This window comes from Amblyraja radiata, chromosome 4 (assembly GCF_010909765.2).
Source record: "Amblyraja radiata isolate CabotCenter1 chromosome 4, sAmbRad1.1.pri, whole genome shotgun sequence".
Classification (NCBI taxonomy): Eukaryota; Metazoa; Chordata; class Chondrichthyes; order Rajiformes; family Rajidae; genus Amblyraja; species Amblyraja radiata.
This window is the reverse complement of record NC_045959.1, coordinates 26128953-26146910: the sequence shown is the minus strand read 5'-3', so window position 1 is coordinate 26146910 and position 17958 is coordinate 26128953. Positions and strand designations below refer to the sequence as shown.

Here is a 17958-nt window from a genome sequence, read left to right as displayed (position 1 = left end):
TCTTGCAGACTGCAGGGAATCTGACAAGTTGTTAATTGTGGCTTAATGATACCATTCTCTCATCTCGTGCAAGGTTATGGTTAAGTCTTGTCAAGTGGATTTGAGAGTGCAACATCTTGGCGTCTACAATCCCAAGAAAGGACCATTCTGGCAGGGATGTCCTTTCTCAATAGAGATGTTAAAAAGAGACTTGTTCTCCTAATTCAGGTGGACATGCAAGATCTATGCTGAAGAACAATAGGAAAGCTTATCATTAAGGTGGAAAGGGTGCTGAAAAGATTCACAAGGTTGTTACCGGGATTTGAGGGTTTGTTATAAGGAGTCTGGATAAGATTTCATCCCTGGAGCATAGGAGACTATGACGTCCTTGGGTCATGGAATGGAATTGAGCAGAACAAACATGGAATTGGGCAGCACTAGGATGCAGCTGGTAGAGCCGTTGCCTCATAGCACCAGAGACCCTGGTTTAACCCTAACCTCTGGTGCTCTCTGTGTGGAGTTTGCATGTTCTCCATGTGACCACTTAGATTTCCTCTGGTTGCTCCGGTTTCCTCCCACATTCCAAAGATGTTCTGGTCTTCAGGTTAATAGGCCTCCATAAATAGCCCCTTGTATGTAAGTAGATGAGAAAGTGAGATCACATGGAACTGGTGTAATTGAATGGTTGGCATGGACCGAGTGGGCCAAAGGGCCTGTTTCCGTGCTGCATCTCTATACTAAACTATGAAAAGGGCTTTTTGTTCCAAACTCATGCCAAACATGATGCCTGTCCATGCTAATGCCATTTGCTTGTATCATTTTTCTCACACAGTGGATGGTGCGTACGTGGAACGATCTGCCAGATAAAGTGGTAGAGGCAGCTACAATTCCAACGTTTACAATGCATTTAGACTGGTACAGGGATAGCAAAGGTTTAGAGGGACACGGGTCAAATTCAGGCAAATGGGACTATCTTAAGCAGGCATCTTGGTTGGCATGGTCGAGTTGGGCCAAAGGTCCATTTTCCATTCTGTATACCTCTATGACTCCATATATTCTCACATTATCCTGGCCTTTATTCATTCGACGGCATCACTTAAAAATTACTGTCTGTGAGCGCATGCTGTATGCAACTCACCTCCTATGCTCCCTATATTACAAAGTGACTACACATCACAAGGATTTCTTTGGCTACAAACTCATTGGGATGTGTGTCCTGAGGTTGTGAGGGGTATTGTAGAAGTTTTTCCCATTGTTCCACTGAAATCCTACGAAAGTTGGATTCCATTAACTGTTCCTGACAGCATGTGTTGACAAATTAGATCCTACAGGAAGTGCATCCTGACTGTGGGCTCATGCTCACATTGATGTCCAGGAATTGAAGAGGACAGGAAGTATTGGGGTGCCAGTGAATTGATGCAGCTCCCTCCCTATATTGGGTGGCACAGTGGCAAACCTAATAAAGTCACCGCCATGCAATGCCAGGGGCCTGGGGTCAATCCTGCCCTGAGATGCTGTCTGTCTTGAGTTTGCACATTCCGCAAGCAAGGGGACATAGTTGCAGAATAAGGGGGGGCTCTTTTAAAACTGAGATGAGGAAGAACTTCTTCACCCAGAGGGTGGTTAATTTATGGAATTCACTGCCCCAGGGAGCAGTGGAAGCAGAAACTTTAAATATATTTAAGACTAAAATAGATGGTTTTTTAGCTGCCAAGGGGATAAGGGGCTACGGGGAGAGGGCAGGGATATGGACCTAGGTATGGTTAGTATAGTAAGACCTGAGTGATCTCCTGGACAAGTGTCGATCGCCTGGATTGGGGTCGGAGAGGAATTTCCCGGATTTTTTTCCCGAATTGGACCTGGGTTTTTATCCGTTTTTTTGCCTCCCCCAGGAGATCGCGAGGTTCTTGGGGTGGAGAGGGGTGATAGCGGTATAAAGGGGAGGGTAGTGTCTTGTGTTCTGTGTCTTGTGTCTACTGTTTGTGGGTAAGTGTGTCTGTTTAGTGTTCAGCCATGAGCGAATGGCGGTGCGGGCTCGACGGACCTGGTGGTCTACTCTCGCACCTACTTTCTATGTTTCTATGTTTCTATGTCGCATTGGTTTCTCCCTGGTTTTCTGGTTTCCTCTCACAGACCAGAGCTATGCGGCTGGGTAGGTTATTTGGTCACTGTAAATCGTCTCTAGTGAGTAGAAAAGTGGTAGAATTTGTGGGTACAAAAAAATGCTGGAGAAACTCAACGGGTGCAGCAGCATCTATGGAGTGAAGGAAATAGGTAACGTTTCGGGCCGAAACCCTTCTTCAGACTGATAGGGGGTGGCGGGGAGAAGGACGGAAAAAGGAGGAATTTGAGGTTGGGGAGAATAAAAAATAGGATTAATGCAGGATTATTGCAAGTATTCAATGGGCCTATTTCCATTGTGTATCTCTCTGTGACTCGGTGAGCAAACATTTGGACGTGAAAATTGTCGTTTGAGAGAGGGAAGTCGCCCCACTCTTCTGTCAGACCCTGTCATGTTCCTTAAGTCTTAAGGTGGAGGACCATTGCAATAGGAGGAAAAGGCAAGTTCTGAGAAGAGGCAATTACTTATCTTTCCAGAAGTAAAAGTACAGTTAACTTTCTGCTGCCTATTCAGAAGGAGCTGGCTCCCCAGGGATCCATGGGGAATAGATTCTGTGGAATATGTAGGCAGTCTGAATCACGACCACAGGCAGCTTGGACAGGAAGTGAATGCTGCGCACAAATTCATAAAGATAATGTATAATTGGAAGAGTACCTTTACCAAGACAGTGGAGGTGGGAAGCAGCTCGAATTCTCTGATCAAATATTAGGCAAGGGAACTGTGGCAACATGAATAATTAGATAAAAACATTCTCTGTGGGGAAAAGCATGTGCTTCTCATCATTTGTTGTTTGAACATCAGGTTTATATTTAAGTTATCGGGAAAGTTTGTTTCAATGTTTGGTCACCGTAATTATTGTCTGCTATGTAGAGTCTTGACTAATCAGTAAATTGCTTCCAGGCTAAGGCTTTTATTAATACTACTTAATGAATCCCAGCAATAACACAACAGCTGCATTTTCAGTCTTGCTCTGCGACTTTTTTAGTTCCTAATACCCGTATCAGTCAGCAGTGTCTTTGTGTTGTTATTTGGCAACAGCTACAAAAAAACCTTGTTACTGTGCTTCTCCGTGGTTTATTTATGTATTTAGCATCGTGTTATGTTGGGCTAATATCCAACCAAAGACTGAGTGGAGCAGTGGTGGTAAACCTGGAGAAATGAGTTGGCAGTGCTGGCACTACCAACTTCCAACGGGCAAGCTATCATTTCATTCTGAGGTACACAAAAATGCTGGAGAAACTCAGCGGGTGCAGCAGCATCTATGGAGCGAAGGAAATAGGCAACGTTTCGGGCCGAAACCCTTCTTCAGACTGATGGGGGGTGGCGGGGAGAAGAAAGGAAAAAGGAGGAGGAGGAGCCCGAGGGCTGAGGAAGGGGAGGAGACAGCAAGGGCTGACAAAATTGGGAGAATTCAATGTTCATGCCCTCAGGATGCAGACTCCCCAAGCGGAATATGAGGTGCTGTTCCTCCAATTTCTGGTGTTGCTCACTCTGGCCATGGAGGAGACCCAGGACAGAGAGGTCGGATGGGGAATGGGAGGGGGAGTTGACCGGGTTGTCAGGTTGGTTATTGCGGACCGAGCGGAGGTGTTCGGCGAAACGATCGCCCAGCCTCCGCTATCATTTCATTCTGCCTTCTTCAATACATAAGTCTTGGACCAAAGAGTCTGTTCCTGCGCTGGATTGTGTTCTGGCTCACCAATGTTCTTAATCTGCTGTCTTTAGCTGGTTAGCCCACATATGATGCCAGATCCAACAAAACGGTTGACTAATTTCAGGAATAATTAGGGATGGACTATAAACATGAGCCGTGCTAATGCTGTTCATGTTTCATGAATATGTGGCAATGTGCATGACACATTTGTTTTAAAACAGCTTATTTTCTGCATGTGTAAGAGTTAATGCAAATGCATAATGACATATGTCTGAAATATATTGTCAAGTATTAATGAGTTTGTGTCAGAGTAGTTTACACCCCAGCGGTATGAACATTGACTTCTCCAATTTCAGGTAGTCCTTGCTTTCTCCCTCCTTCCCCTCTCCTTCCCATCTCTCCCACAGCCTACTGTCTCCGCCTCTTCCTTTCTTCTTCCCGCCCTCTCCCCCCACCCCCACATCAGTCTGAAGAAAGGTCTTGACCCGAAACATCACCTATTCCTTTGCTCCATAGATGCTGCCTCGCCCGCTGAGTTTCTCCAGCATTTTTGTCTACCTTCAATTTTTCCAGCATCTGCAGTTCTTTCTTAAACCTTCCTGTATGATGCGATTTTCATGCTTAATTTGTACTCCCTTCAACCGAATGTAATCAGTGCTCTATTGTGTTTCTTGATGTTAAATGTCCTTCATGAGTACAAGCTGTTATCATCCTCACTAGGCTTGTAGGTGGCATAGCCTAACTGCAGACATCATGGTGAACATTGTAGGGTGCGGACTAGTGGTGGGATGTAATAACAACAAGGTTCTCCAAGCGAGGATCACCAGCCAGGTCATGACTAGAATCCAATATGTTCTCCTGGCAATGTAAGAATCGCCATCATCAAAAAAATATTACCTCCCTGGATGTGTAAGTTTCTTAAAGAAATGTGGAAAAATTAGCTTCACCCGTAAAACCAGATCTTACCTGCAAGAGGAAATCAAAGAGAGCTAGCCTGCCCCACTCAGACCGTTTCACACCGAGGCAGGGCACAGCGTGGTTTCCATGAGCCTTGTTAGTGTCGCATCCCTGTCGCAGCATTGCCTGGTACTGAGACCAGCTCAGTACAAATGAATTTTGGTCATTGTTGGGATCGTCCACGTGTTGAATGTCTGCATCCCACCAAACAACCGGCCTAACAACTCCATTCGTGAACTTGTACGGCAGCAGACCATCACAAAATGTTCTGGCTACAACAGGGAGACTCCGGTTTAGACCCAGCACCCTGTCCAGATGGAAAGCTATGATTTCATTGAGGTCGCTGGGTCGTTTTATCAGACCACACATTCCTTGTTGACAACACTCCATGAAGCCATCAATGGGGGATTGAAGGCCAAGGCAAACTTTCATTACTTGTCCGTGTCCTGGTATCCGCGCCTTTGCAATCACTGAACCATTAGTCAACAGTTTTATCTTCTCAACATCATTCGAATCAAACCAGTGAGCAGAATCCTTATGGAGCCTACCACTCCTTCCTGCATTGGAAATTGGTAAGCTGGTTCCAACACTGCTATGGAACTTGAGCTCAGATACCCATTGGTTCATCAATGAAGCACTGTCTCTCTCACTTTTCCCATTGTTTAGCAAGGACAAATCCGACTTCATCATCTTTTCCCTGCGAAGGGCTTTGTATTCATTCTCTCTAATTATTTGAGTCAGCTTTCCATCATTTTGAGAAAATTTAAACCTTGCTAAAGCCTTTTTAGTATCATTGGTGGACTGAATATCTGTACTGCATTGAATTTGTGGAAAGTGTGCCTTCTTTATAACGGACATATAATTCAAAGTAGAAGATACTTTGGACAGATGCTCAGGATCTTGAGAGTCTGCTGTGGTCTCATTAGACTTAGAAACTTGTAAATTGCCATTTTCAACCAAGGATTGAAAGCGTATGGTGGGAATCCTTGAGGAGTCTTCAGCCTTGTTGACTTTCTGCCTCCAGCTTCTCCGAACCATAGGCAGCATCATCTTTCTGCTTTTCAGCCTTTCTCTCAGAAGCTTTCTTCTATCTTCCGATATGCTGGCTGCTTCAGGCATTTCTCTGTTGCCCTTCTCTTGAGTTGGTTCTGCGAGATTGTGTGGCATATCACTGGACTGCCATCTTTTTAGTTGCCTTTTTTCCATTGGCAGTAGTTTGTCATGTCTGTAGAAGCTATTTGTTTGCTTGGGGATGGAGCCAGTGTTTCTCAACAGTCTTTTCTGAGTCAATTTTCCATATAACTGGCTGGATGCTTGATAATCAAGCCCAGATACGCTGTCATCGAAATGAAATGAAGGGAAAATGTTTATTGCTGCCATGGATAGGGCAGCAAAGAAACAACAAGCAACCACTGGTTTCATCCTTAACTTTCTCTTCAATGAAAATCTGGATACCTTTACGGAGAGACAACAAAAACAATAATTCAGCCAAATGTGGATCACTGCTTCACAAAAATCCCATTCCACATTACCACAAGCCAGTGAATAGGATTGCCGGAAAATGCATTGGTTTGAAATATTGGGTTTAACTAGTTTTCTCTGTCTTCTTATTTTAACTTGGCTTAAAGGTACAGCATGGATACAGGCCCTTTGATCCATCAAGTCAATGCCATCAATCACCTACTCTTGACCTGATATCTCCAGGACCTGTTTATATTTCTAATTTTCAGCATCTGCAGTATTTTATCTATAAATTCTATGTCGACCATGTTGCCTAACTGACCTAGTCCCATTTGCCCACACTTGGCCCATATCCCTTCAAACCTTTGCTATACATATTCCTGTCATATTTTTTAAATTGTACCCCATATCGAATTTCTCTGGCAACTCGTTCCATATTCACACCATCATCTATGCGAAAAAGTCATTTCCTAGTTCCTTTTTAAATCTTTCCCCTCTCACCTTAAGTCTATGGCCTCCAGTTTTGCAGTTTAATGATGTCCTTTTTAAAGCAGGGTGACCCAGAGCTGTACACAGTATTCCAAATGTGTCTTACCAATGTCTGGTACAACTGTCTCAACTCTGGTACTCAATATCGTGACTGATGAACGCAAGCTAGCCGTACAACTTCCTCACCATCATGTCTATCTATCTGTGTCTTCACTTTCATGGAACTATGTACCTGCACCCCTAGACCTCTCTGTTCTACATCACTCACTTGGGGCCTACCTTTTACTTTGTAAGTCCTTTCCCGGTTTGTCTTCCGAAATGCAACACCTTGCACTTATCTGAATTAAACTCCATCTACCGATCATTTGCCTAGTTATCAAGGTTCCATTGTATTCTTTGATAACCTTCTTCACTCCACTATACCATCAATTTTAGCTTACTAACCATACCATCTATATTCACATACAAGCTGTTTTATAATGAACAACAGTGAACCCAAAATGGATCCCTGTGGCACACCATTCATTGCAGACATCCAGTCTAAAAAAAACAATCCTCTGTCTCTTAATATCAAGCCCATGTTTTATAGTATTGGCCAGCTGGCCTTGGATCCCACGTGATCTAACCTTCCAGACTAGCTTGCCATGTGGTATCTTCTCAGAGGCCTTGCTAAAGTCCATGTAGACATTGTCTACCACACCGCGTTCTTGGTCACCTCTTCAAAAAACAAATTGGTGAGATCTATTTTTCATGCACAAAGCCATGGTGATGAGTCCTAAACTCCTTTGGACTTTCCTCATGGCATCAAGCATAACTACCCTGAGTTCCATAGTATCAATATCTCTCTCCATGGTAAATATAGATGAGAAATATTCATTTAACACCTCATCCATCTGCTGGGGCTCTACACATAGACAACCTCTTTGATCTTTAAGGGGCTCAATTCTCTCTGTAGTTACTCTTTGGCCTTTAATATACTGTGGAATCGCTGGATTTTCTTTGACCTTATTTGACAAAGCTAATTCTTGTCCTTTTTTGCCCTCCTGGTTTCTCTCCTGTGTACCCCTACACCCTTATACTCCACAAAGGATTACCTTGATTCCAGCTGCCTGTACCTGATATACTGTATGCCCTCTTTTTCTTGGCCAGAGTCTCAATATCTCTTGTCATCCAGGGTTCCGTGTTCCTGTCAGCCTTGGAATCAGTTTGAAGAAGGGTCGTGAATTGAAACGTTGTCTATCCATTGCCTCCACAGATGATGCCTGACTTGCTGAGTTACTGCAGCACTTTCTCATAGCATCATTGAGCAAAGAAAAAGGCCTTTTGGTCACATGCCGACCAAGATGCCCCATTCCCACCTGCCTGCGTTTGGCCTATAACCCTCTAAATATTCCCAATCCAAGTACCTGTCCAAATGTCTTTGTGTTTTGTTCATGATTCCAGCATCTGCAGTTCCTTATGTCTCCGCTATATGCTGGTCTTGAACACTCCTTATTTCAAGGCCTCCCATTTGCCAGACAACCCTTAACCAGCAAACAGCCTTCCCCAACCAACTTTTGAAGGTTCCTGTAATCCCATCAGAATTGGCCTTCCCCCATCATAGCACTTAATGTTTTGAACATACAAATTATTTAAAAATGATTTAAAATAGAATTATGATCACTGGTCTCAAAGTGCTCACCCATTAACACTTTAGTCACCTGCCCTGCCTTATTTTCCAAGAGGAAGTCAAGTTTTAGCTCTCTACTAGAAGGGCATCTACATATTGATTGAAAATACATTCTGAACACTTGATGGCTGGTATGGGCACAGTGGTACAAAGGGCCTGTTTCTGTGTTCTAACACACTGGTATGTGAGAGGCTGCAGAGAGTAGTGGATTCAGCCTGGTCCATCACATGCCCAGCCCTTTCCTCCATCAGGTTCAGGTTTAGCTACTTTCCAACATGAACCTGCGCCAACCGTAATCCTCAACAACAGAACACTACTATCCAACTCTTGCACTACTGTGCACTTTTTTATTTCTTCTGTGTTTTTTGTTTTTTTAAACTATGTTTTTGCACCTATGTCTTGTTTTCTGCAGTCTTATTTCCTTTAGAAATTTTAAGTGTACTTTCTCCATATTTATTTTTTGTCCCTCTGAGTCTATATGCCTGTGATGTTGCTGAAAGCAAGATATTTCATTACACCTGTATCTCACTGTACTTGCGCATATGACAATAAACCAAGTTGACGTGACTTGATTTCATGTTCAAGAAGGAACTGCAGATGCTGGAAGATCGAAGGTACACAAAAATGCTGGAGAAACTCAGCGGGTGCAGCAGCATCTATGGAGCGAAGGAAATAAGCAACGTTTCGGGCCGAAACCCTTCTTCAGACTGATAGTGGGTGGCGGGGAGAAGGAAGGAAAAAGGAGGAGGAGGAGGAGGAGCCCGAGGGCTGAGGAATGGAGGAGACAGCCCAAGGGCTGAGGAAGGGGAGGAGACAGCAAGGGCTAACAAAATTGGGAGAATTCAATGTTCATGCCCGCAGAATGCAGACTCCCCAAGCGGAATATGAGGTGCTGTTCCTCCAATTTCCGGTGTTGCTCACTCTGGCCATGGAGGAGACCCAGAACAGAGAGGTCGGATATGGAGTGGGAGGGGGAGTTGAAGTGCTGAGCCACCGGGGGGTCAGGTAGGTTCTTGCGGACAAGGCGGAGGTGTTCGGCAAGAACCTACCTGACCTCCCGGTGGCTCAGCACTTCAACTCCCCCTCCCATTCCCCGTGTCTGGTCTACAAAGTTTGCAATGAGCTGAGGTTAGTGAAGGATAGAAAACAGGAGGCTGACTAGAAGCTTTGAAATAATGACACCTGAAACCAATAATGACATTGATTAGGGTTACAATGGTTGATGGGTTGAGGCTGGGTGGAGATTCAAAGTTGTGCACGTGGAACTAGGCTACCTTTCTATGGGAGAGCATTGTTGGGATCAAATAAATTGCAAGCAGTATTGTTCAGACTGAGGCGAGATATGGGGGAAAAGGTATAAAACAGTGATGGGTGATATGGAAATTAATTCAGGTGGGGTGCATCTTTTCAATATTTAACTGGAGATAAACATCGTCAATACATGGCTGAATATTAGATGAGTGTTCCCACAAAGTAGAAACAATGAAAGTGTTAATGGAGGCAGCATCGAGGTAGAGATGGCATCATCGGTATAAATGGAAGCTTACTCCATGTTTGTAGATGATGTTGCTGATTGGTGTGACGGAACAAAGAAGATGAAGGATAAATCATTGGAAACATGGAGGCAAAGAGTATTATTTTGATGTTTGCATCATTGTGTAGTCTCTCTGATGAAGCACCACTTACTCAAAACAAACTGAAGTTCCAAACTAGATTAAATGCTCAAACCCAGGATTGGAGCCTGAACCCAAAACTGTTCTGATGAAGGGTCTTCAGATTGAACCATGAACCCCATTTCTCTTTGTATTAATACTCCCTGACCTCTTGATTATTTCCAGCATTTTCTGTTTTTTATCTTGACCCAAAACCCTTTTCTGCCCAGGCACGAGTACTTGTCCTGAGGCAAAATAATATTTCAATTTTGATTCATGCACCAAGTGTTAAGTCATGTTAACACTTGTAAGAGTGCCAGATGTCATCTTGCCTGAGTCAGAAGCTTGTGGGTTCAATTCCCAACCAAGAAATATGTGGCATTTCAATGTAGCACTGAGGGAGCCCTGAACTCCTGGAGGTGCTACTTTCTGATGAGATATTAAACCAAGTAAAGCCTCCATCTGCTCTTTCAGGTGAATGTAAACAATTCCATAGCAATAACAAAGAAGAACAGGGAAGCTAGTTTCAATTTCTGGCAAATATTTATCCTTTAAATAAGGCTATTTTTATTTGCAGATTGATACCAGATTTGCAGCAGTTTCATTTCAAAGATATGTCACTGGCTGCTTTGAATGTCCTTCAATTGCAGAAGGCAGTACATTAATGCAACTTTTTATTTCATACCACATCTAACTTTAACTTTGCGACGTGATTTTAACATTCACTGTCCACATGCTGGGACTTGGGATGATAGTCCAGGGTCGGATTTCAGAGAACCCAGCCAAGGACTATGCACTGTATATCTCTACCTCAATTCACAGAAATATTTGTTCCTTGGATAAATAGAGCCGTCCGTTTTTGTATTTAGAAAAATAAATTAGAAATAAATCACCTTGATACTGTAAGAGTAATGAAATCATACCATTTCTCCTCAGGAATTACAATTCTCTGAAATATATCTTCTGCATTCGTGTTAAAAGTCCTTCATTCAACACCGTATCTTCTATCCATCCATTCATGAGGTGCCCTAAGCAGGGATTTACTGCTTTTTTCCTCCTGTGTGCAGCAGTAGCATTTTAATAAGAAACTTGAGCCATTTTACACTGAGCCAGTTATTTTTGGTATCAGTGTTTTGGCATCACAGATCCTTCTGTGCAACTTTTCACTTTTTTTTAAGTTAGAGCAGGTAATCTCCTTTTCTATCTCAACAGGAATAATTCAATACAAACTATTTCTTCAGTTGCTTCAGCTGCAATTTACTTCTGAAGAGCAGCAGTGGATGATGAAAAGCTCCCAGGTTTTCATAAAACTCCACTATTCCTGGAAGCTGTTTAATAAACATCACTTGCTTTTCACATCTACAATGAAAGGAGCCAGCAGAAAGATGGTTAAAACTATCCATCTATCCCCTCCCCTTTTAGGGAGGCCCGATTATATGCAGAAGATCATTTCAAAGTAAAAGTTGTGTTTCCATGTAAAGGTCTCCTGCCATAAGAAATATATTGCTAATTTTCAACAGAAAGTCAAAGTATTTAATGTTCATGTAGAAAAATAATCCCAACTATTGTTCAGATTGGGCTAGAAATTAAACCAGGCTGATTTTGGGGTGTTTGGTGGGTTAAGAGTATACACTTCACAGACGGGAATGATGAGGATTGAAGCTCTCCACATCACGTTATCGTTTTAATATGGAGACATAAGAGACTGCAGATGCTGGAATCTAAAGCAAGTAACAAACTGCTGGAGGAATTCAACAGGCCAGGCAGCATCTGTGTAGGGATCAGTCATGACCCCAAAAATTGAATGGCCTCTTACCTACACAGATGGTGCCTGACCCGCTCAATTCTTCCAGCAGTTTGTTTCTGCTATCATTTTAATATCCCTAGAGAAGCATCAAGAGACCTCCAACCCTTTAACACAACACACAAAGTATCCAAAGTCTGCTCCAGTGTACACAGCCAATACCTCTCCTTTGCCCTTTCCCAATTCAATAATGACAGACTTCTCACGAAAAATGTGGGCTGCCACGTGGTCTGAGCAGCACATGAAAAATAGTCAAATTCTGGCCAGTTACATGTTTATGAACACATGAGAGTTTATGAACTCAGGAATATTTAAATATTGTAAATTATAAATAACCCAGAATACTAGCCTGAGTTCATTGAAACCACTACTAAGCCACAAACAATTCTCAGTCAAATGTGTTAAACAGATGACACTATGACGATCGATCCTTTGTACTTACAAACAGCAGCTTCTGTGATAGCTGAAAATAAAACTGGAGTAAGCATTATTTGTGAAAGAAAGATCATGGTGGTGTCGTTTAGTTTAGTTTAGTTTAGAGATACAATGTGGAAACAGGCCCTTCGGCCTACCGAGTCCGCACCGACCAGCGATCCCCACACATTAGAACACTATCCTACACACACTAGGGTCAATCTACACTCCTATACCAGCCAATTAACCTACAAACGTGGACGTCTTTGGAGTGTGGGAGGAAACCGAAGATCTCGGAGAAAACCCACGCGGTCACGGGGAGAACGTACAAACTTCTACAGAGTCCTACGATTCCAACACCCGTAGTTGGAATCGAACCTGGGGCTCCAGTGCTGCAAGTGCTGTAAGGCAACAACTCTACCGCTGCACCACCGTGCCGCCCATAGGCCTCCATAGGTCTCGAATGAAATCTTAAGGCATTGTTTATTAATTTCTGTACCACTTAAATAATTCAGATAAAGGAAGGTATTTGTTAAGAGATTTGCAGTCAATTGAAATAAAGGGATAAACTCTTCTGCAAAATTAGAACAAGAAATTGGTAATATTGCTGAATGAAATTCTGAAGCGAATCATTTCCTAGGATGCTGTTTCTGATTATGCAACATATCTTCCATTCAAATAGATCTGAGTTGATCCGGTCTGGCTCTGTGTAACCATTCCCTTTGTAAAATATTTTTGAGAATATTGAAGTTGGAAAAGGCCATTTGGCCTCAAGCATAATTCACTATTCCCGCTCTTAGGAATTAGAAGGACATTTCTCCCTCTCCAGTTCTGTGGGTTCTGAGATGGGTTTAGTTTAGGGAAACAGGCCCTTCCAGTTTGCGACGACCAGCGATCCCCTTACACTAACACCATCCTACACACTAGGGTTAATCGTGTTAATATAAATGATACAGTAAGGCAGGGCTAGTGATGCTAACCTATATATGATTGGTTGCATGCATAAACCAATCTACACAAATAATTTCTGATGATATCGTATCTGATAATGTAACATTCCACTTCCAACAATATCCAGTCTGGCTCTGTTGTTTCATTTCCTTTGCAAAATCCTTTAGAGAATATAGAGAGCATGGGAAATAGACACAAAATGCTGGAGTAACACAGGCAACATCTCTGGAGAAATAGAATGGGTGATGTTTCGGGTCGAGACCCTTCTTCACCCATTCCTTCTCTCCAGAGATGCTGCTTGTCCTCCAGCATTTTATGTCTATCTTTGATTTACCAGCATCTGCAGTTCTTTCCTCCACATAGAGAGCATGGGTTTCCTTTGGGTGCTCCGATTTTCTCCCACATCCCAAAGACGTGCGGGTTTGTGGATAAATCAGCCTCTGTAAAATTGCCTCTAATGTGTTGATCGTGGATGCGAAAGTACGATAACATAGAACTAGTGTGAACGGGGATCGATGGTCAATGTGGATGGGGTTGTACAGGCTAGATGCAGAAAGATTGTTCCCGATGTTGGGGAAGTCCAGAACAAGGGGTCACAGTTTAAGGATGAAGGGGAAATCTTTTAGGACTGAGATGAGAAAAACATTTTTCACACAGAGAGTGGTGAATCTCTGGAATTCTCTGCCACATAATGTAGTTGAGGCCAGTTCATTGGCTATATTTAAGAGGGAGTTAGATGCGGCCCTTGTGGCTAAAGGGATCAGGGGGTATGGAGAGAAAGCAGGTACAGGATACTGAGTTGGATGATCAGCCATGATCATATTGAATGGTGGTGCAGGCTTGAAGGGCCTAATGGCCTACTCCTGCACCTATTTTCTATGTTTCTATGTTTCTATGGATTCGGTGTGCCAAAGGGCCTGTTTCTTTAAACCAAAATAAAGAAACAGGACTATTTCTCTAATGCACTATTCAATAAGAACATGACTGCTGTACGATTTGTCTCGTATATCACAAAATACTCCTTCACAAAATACTGATTATAACATTGGGGGGCACTAGCTTCACTATTCCGGTTTACCAAGTAAAACATAACCTAGAACTCAGAGCATGATCAATTATTGTATCATTATGTTATTTGTCTTAAATGTTATTGTCACAAAAATGATCTATACATTTTCTGCCATTTAAGTCCTTTGAAGTCTTCAAACATTTAGATATTTTGTTACATGAGACACCATGCTTTACGATGCCTTTCAAAATAATTTTGAACGTTTACACCAGTTTGCATCTACGCTGTCAAGTCTTAGGATTTTATATATTTAAATAACATTATCTATTATTCTTCTAAAATCTTGCAAGGATAGGCCCATGCTGCCTCGGCAATGCTACCAGCATAATCAAGGATGAGTCCCACCCCTGTCACTTCCCCTTCTCCCCTCTCCCACCAAGCAGGAGGTACAGAAGTGTGAAAATGCACACCTCGAGATTCAGGGAGTTTCTTTCCAGCTGTTATCAGGCAACAGAACCATCCTATCATCAACTGGAGAGCAGTCCTAACCTACCATCTACCTCATTGGAGACCCTCGACTATCTTTAATTTGAATTGAAGACCGATCTAATAATAGCCTTCATCAACTCCACAATTAAGTTTGGACAAGTAGTCATGCCAACCATCTACTGGTTAAATCTTGCTGCCTCCAGTTGGGTACCAACCTATCTGGCAAGAGAGCGGTCAGTACATTAATGAGCATTTAGAAAACTATTTCACTGAATGTGGCTGTTTTAGTAGAATTGTTCGCAGAACTTGCAAAGACAGTACGTGTAAGCGATGAAATTGGGTGCGATGCTTGATAAATATTTGAGGATGAGGTAGAAGATATAAATGTTACCTTAGTGCTAAATTAAAGAGATTGTTAGTATTTGAGCCATGAGGATGTATAGAATTGAAGTGTTCTAGCCAGCTATGCCATTGGTCAGAACTGCATTCAATCAACTTGACTAAGGTATGAGGTCACTGAACCTCTTGATGAATTGCATTCAAACTCATAGGGTTTTGATTTCCATTGCTGCTGCCTTCCGATAGTATTTGGTTGTTCGCATGTGAACACAACACATGTCCTACTTTATACCTTTTCCATTAAAGCCTTCACTGCAGTGTCTTAAATCCTTGGTGCCTACTCTCTCCCATATTATTCAACTTTAAGTATCTTGTTTTCATATTTTACATTTTCTTGTGACATAGAAGTGGACTGCACTTGGAGTATTGTGTTCAGTTTTGGTCACTCTGCAGTAGGAAAGATGCCATTAAGCTGGAAAGAGTGCAGAGAAGATTTACGAGGATATTGGCACAACTCAAGGCGTTGAGCTATAGGTTGAGGATGGGCAGGCAAGGACTTTATTTCTTGGATAGCAGAAGGCTGAGGAATGATCTTCTAGAGATGTATAAAATCATGAGGGGAATAGATAGGGTGAATATACAGAATATTTTTCCCAGGGCAGGGGAATCAAGAATTTGAGGGTATATGTATAACGTGAGATGTGCAAGCATTAGACTTGTTTGGAAGCTGATACCTTTGGTCAAAGGGTTGCACCCAACCACACCCCAAACGGTGGTAAATTAATGGGCAATTAACCTGCTTTAATTATGCTATTTAATGGATAAATGTTGCCAAGAACTCACCGAAAAATGTAAAAATACTAAGAAATGCTCAGCAGATTGAGCAGCATGGAAAGAGAAACAAGGTTAATATTTCAGATCAACAACTTTTCATCAGAACTGATGAAATAATCACCTGTGTAATGCATATTTCAAGTATCTTTGTCTATGCAGCACAAGGGCGCAGTGATAGAGTTGCTGCCTACAGCACCAGAGACCTGGGTTCGATCCTGACGGCAGGTGCTACCAATACGGAGTTTGTACGCTCTCCCCGTGACTACATGGGTTTTCTCCAGCTACTCCGATTTCCTCCAACACTCCAAAGATGTACAGGTTTGCAGGTTAGACCAAAATGTGTAGGAAGGAACTGTAGAGGCTGGTTTACACCAAAGATGCTGGAGTAATTCAACGGGTCAGGCAGCATCTCTGGAGAAGAGGATTAGGTGACATTTCAGGTCGAGACATTTCTTCAGACCAAAAATTGTAAATTGTCCCTAGTGTGAAGGATAGTGCTAGTATACGGGATGATCGCTGCTTGGCGTGGACTGATTGGGCCGGAGGGCCTGTTTCTACACTGTATCTCTAAAGTTTAAAGTCTATGCCTTACTAATGGGTTAAATGTTGCCCATATTCGGTTAAAGACATGTTTCAGACTGAATGATGAAGTCTGCAAACAGTTGTCAGTGACCTCTGGCAAAGCTGAAACACTGGATCAGAATAAATAAAAAGTGCATCTGGTAAATGTTCATATTGGAATTTATTGCCGGAGGGGCTCAGTAAGTACATAGCAAGCAGCTGTCAATAAAGATTGAACAGTTAAGCTTCACTGCCCTTAGAAATTCACAGCAGCTTTGCACTGACATAAATAGCAGGCTTTTTTTTGTAGCTTGACTGTATAAAAAGTGTTAATGAAAAGCTTCCCCTGAAACTAAGTTACAGAGAAAGGTTGAACAAGTTAGGTCTTTATTCTTTGGAGCGCAGAAGGTTAAGGGGGGACTTGATAGAGGTCTTTAAAATTATGAGAGGGATAGACAGAGTTGACGTGGATAAGCTTTTCCCATTGAGAGTAGGGAAGATTCAAACAAGAGGACATGACTTGAGAATTAAGGGACAGAAGTTTAGGGGTAACATGAGGGGGAACTTCTTTACTCAGAGAGTGGTAGCTGTGTGGAATGTGCTTCCAGTGGAAGTGGTGGAGGCAGGTTCGATTTTATCATTTAAAAATAAATTGGATAGGTATATGGACGGGGAAGAAATGGAGGGTTATGGTCTGAGTGCAGGTAGATGGGACTAGGGGAAAATAAGTGTTCGGCACGGACTTGAAGGGCCGAGATGGCCTGTTTTCCGTGCTGTACTTGTTATATGGTTATATGGTTATAAATAACTGTAGAAAGGTGATTATTAAACTGTATGTGTACAACAGCTGTTAGTCCGTCTAATAAAAACATTTGTTCATGTTCCCTGATTAGACGAATGCAGCCTCATTTTTACAGGGTTACAGGTATTGACAGTTAACCAGGAATAAACGGTTTGCTCAAATACTCCAGATTGTATTTATTTTCTGCAAAAATGATTGAAATTTATAGTCTACTGCCCAACAAACCTGGGAGGATATTTTGGGCCCTTTCCCAAAACTCTGTACACAGATAGAGCCCAGAATATTTACCATCTCACGTGAGATAGAAACAAAGGTTCACCATTTGGCCGCTCATGTTCACCCAACATTTCATTAGGTGCTGACTGATGGTCTGAACCTGAGTTTATTTTCTTGCCTGATTCCCATTTTCCTTGAATGCCGTAGCATCCAAAACCTATTGATTTTGGTCGAATATTCTACCTCCCAGCTTCATAAGTCATAGGAGCAGTAGACCATGCAGCCCAACAAGTCTATGTTGCCATTGAACCATGGCTGATCCATCTTTCCCTATCAAACCCATTCTCCTGCCTGCTCCCCATAACTCTTTGCACCCTTGCCAATCAAGTGTTTGTCAATCTCCTACCCATAAACTAAGCCTCCACTGACAATGGATTCTACTGATTCACCACCCTCTGACTAAATAAATTCCTCCTCATCTCATTTCTAAAGGTACGTCCTATTATTCTGAGGCTATGCCCACTGATTCTAGACTCTCCCACTAGTGGAAATGTCC

At 42.5% G+C, this 17958-nt stretch overlaps 1 protein-coding gene across 1 annotated transcript in view; it reads right to left on the bottom strand.

Moving 5' to 3' along the window:
- gask1a (golgi associated kinase 1A) overlaps positions 1-11333 on the bottom strand; it is a 45200-nt gene extending 33867 nt beyond the window's left edge. Inside the window, exons 1-2 of the mRNA XM_033019105.1 lie at positions 10907-11333; positions 4722-6167 (exon numbers count right to left, since the gene is read on the bottom strand). Coding sequence (XP_032874996.1) covers positions 4722-6167; positions 10907-10909 — 1449 coding nt within the window. The 5' untranslated portion in view covers positions 10910-11333. The remainder of the gene's footprint in view (positions 1-4721; positions 6168-10906) is intronic.
- Positions 11334-17958: the final 6625 nt, after the last annotated feature.